The 2,972-nt window shown below is 47.4% G+C and overlaps 1 protein-coding gene across 1 annotated transcript; it reads left to right on the plus strand.

Annotated features, from left to right (window-relative positions):
- The first annotated feature begins 808 nt into the window (after nt 1-808).
- Nucleotides 809-1,428, plus strand: LOC125556415 (uncharacterized). The gene has a single exon (XM_048719155.2). The coding sequence runs from the start codon at nt 935-937 to the stop codon at nt 1,178-1,180; it is 246 nt and encodes an 81-aa protein (XP_048575112.1). The 5' UTR covers nt 809-934; the 3' UTR covers nt 1,181-1,428.
- Nucleotides 1,429-2,972: the final 1,544 nt, after the last annotated feature.

Here is a 2,972-nt window from a genome sequence, read left to right on the forward strand (position 1 = left end):
TAGTTATTAGTTAGCCGTCGTCCCAATCCCATGTCGCCGTTGCTCGTTTCCTCTGTGTCGAAATATTAATTTGTTGACCAGAAGAGTAGATGGATATGATGATCCACAGCAGAAAAGAATCATGTTTAATCGATGTTCGATACGACAAGCATGAATGAGCGCAACTACCACAATCCAGCCGGCAGCCTTCCATTGCTCCCCTGGACCGACGGCTCGATATGAAGTGCTGAACCATGACTATTTTATAACGAAGCCTGAGCCAGAGTGAGGACCTGGAACTTTCAGTGCTCACCTCAGGAAGAAGGATACCAACGACTTGGTCTCTCTGGTTCGCACGCGCACCACCCTACGGTTCAGGCCCTAGGCAAAGAAAGCCTCCGACGAAAAGAATCTCAATTCTGCAAAAGCCATCGAGCCAAGGCCCGGTGATCACATCGCATTCACACATACGCATGCACGTTCTTCCTTGTACGCAAAATAACCCGAGCCCTCGATTCTGACCATCCATTTTTCCATGAGCTAGTGGTACGTGTATCACATTTGCACACCTCCAGCTGTGACACCATCGGCTGGAAATGCCAGGTCTTCTTGACTTGCAGGCCAAGAAGAGGCATGAATTCTCAGCTCGTCGGTCGGTCACTCAGCAGCTCCCTACGTCTTTTTCCATAGCTGACTGGTCAGCAGATGTACACGCGCAGTTGGAATCTCCCTTTCCACCCAGTTTATACACTCTGCGACTGCGAGCTCAGCAAACACGTCAACCGCACCGACCCGACCCCATCACCGCCACTCTATAAATACACGCTCGCACACCCGACGAGCTCCACCAACCAATCAACCAACTCTTCCTGAAACAGACTCGCAAGTACAGTAGTTTCTTCAGAGTTCAGGGCAGCCTACACCAGCGGCATCTTCGATTCTCAGCAGTTATACGATGGCATCGTCGTCGAGGCGGCGCGCGGCGATTCTGGCGGCAGCGCTCGTGGTCGTCCTTCTGGTCGCCCGAGCGGGCCTTGTCGGCGCGGCGCGGCCGGCGCCGGCGGGGAGGAGTGGGGACGGCGCGATGTACTCGGCGGTGTACCCGGCAGCGGTGCTGGTGGCGGACACGGCGAGGGAGACGGTGGAGATGCTCATGGCGAGGCTGCCGGCTGGGCCCAGCCCCAAGGGTCCCGGCCACTAGCTACGCACGGACGGCAAGGGCGTCGCTGTCGGCTGATCGATCGGTCTGATCCGCCTGTGAATAGTTCGGGTTATGGACACATGAAGGTCACGTATATACTAATTGCACATATATAGGATGATTATTCTTTGATACCTTTCTTCTCGTTTTACCTTTTCTTTTTGGAAATTGTTGATGCGGAGATTCAAGATTGTACTATATGGAGTATGAACTAGAGCGGCAAACTCGGTCTTGTTTGAACTCACTAATTGGTACCTAGGTCGCCCTTGATGAGTTGTGGCTGTTGACGGTGGAAACTTGCTCAATGTTCATGGTATACGTGTTATTGTCTGCTTTGCTGCCTCATGTTACCTGCCATACGTCTCATAATCGGACGCGTACCCTATATATATATCGACATTGCTGAGGCTGTTAAACTCTGAAACTGTCAAAGTCTGAACTCGCATGTTGTCACTTTCTCACACCACGTGCCAACATGCAACAGAGTATCTCCACGTCAAGACTAAGACCTTTTTCTCTTTGCGGAAAGACCAAGACTTCAGTGACTACTGTATTATTTTTTGTGAAAATCTCCTGATCTATTTACCTTCGATCATGGCAGTACAACGAACATCAGAAATAATAAAATTACATCCAAATTCATAGACCACCTAGCGACGATTACACCCACTGAAGCTAGCCGAAGGCACGCCGCCATCATCACCCCTTCCTCGCCGGAGCCAGACAAAACTTGTTGTAATAGACAGTCGGGAAGTCGTCGTGCTAAGACTCTATAGGACTAGCGCACCAGGACAGTAACCGCCGCTCATGAAGAGTATGTTGACATTACACCTAGTCCCCAGAGAAGTGAAAGAACATTAAACCATGCCTTTGGTCGATGGAACTACGACAGCCCAAACCGTACATTAAAGCCCATAATTTTCTTGGCTGAGAAACTTGTTTCTTCGTCTCTTACACCATTCTTTCGATTAACTAAAAAAAGAACGGTCTTTTCTGAAGTTTGCAGCATTTGATGATGGAAAATGTGAAAAGAACGGTGTTTATGTTATTGTGTCTATGGTTAATACAATGGAGCGAATGTTACTTCTTTTCTATAAGACATAACCAACACCATTACCTGATGAAATTGTTTGTTGTGATTCTTTTGCAAATGCTCTGATAAAAATATGAATGCTATGACAAAGCATATCTAAGAGCTAGTGTCTACGAAGATCATCATAGTCTGAGCGTGTGTGGTGCTTGTTGTCGTGAACTTCATATCTTACTTATTCTTATTTGTGAACTTGGAACTCATGCTTGGTTGTGAACTTATGCTAATATATGGACTTGTATGATTGTTTACTTATGAACTTGGAACTCATGCTTGGTTGTGACCTTGGACTCATGCTTTTGGTTGTGAACCTCTTATATATTGCTAAGTTCTCAACGGCTCCATGTATGTTGTCTGAATTGCAGGGTTGTCCCAACAAAAAAAAGCATTCCTGGATATAAGCCGAGTATTATACTCGGTTTACACATGTAAACCGAGCATAAAACCTCCGGTTATTAGACACATGTAAACCGAGCATAAAACCTCCGGTTATTAGACACATGTCAGCTCCTAGGAACTCCCAGGACCAAATGTCATTGCAAGTGTAGGTATAAGCTGAGAGGGGACCTCAACTTATATGTGCACACGGAGGCAAGTGGTTGCTCCGGGCAGGAAAATAAAGCCGAGCAGGGCACACGACTTATGTACAAGCCGTGCATGGATGGAGGATCTCAGCTTACCTATAAGTCTGTGCATGAATGG

Source organism: Triticum urartu, chromosome 5A, assembly GCF_056163025.1.
Source record: "Triticum urartu cultivar PI428250 chromosome 5A, HENAU_Tu73, whole genome shotgun sequence".
NCBI lineage: Eukaryota > Viridiplantae > Streptophyta > Magnoliopsida > Poales > Poaceae > Triticum > Triticum urartu.

Excerpts from the sequence above, each read along its gene's own strand:
- LOC125556415 (XM_048719155.2), top strand. The coding sequence starts at position 935 with ATGGCATCGTCGTCGAGGCGGCGCGCGGCGATTCTGGCGGCAGCGCTC.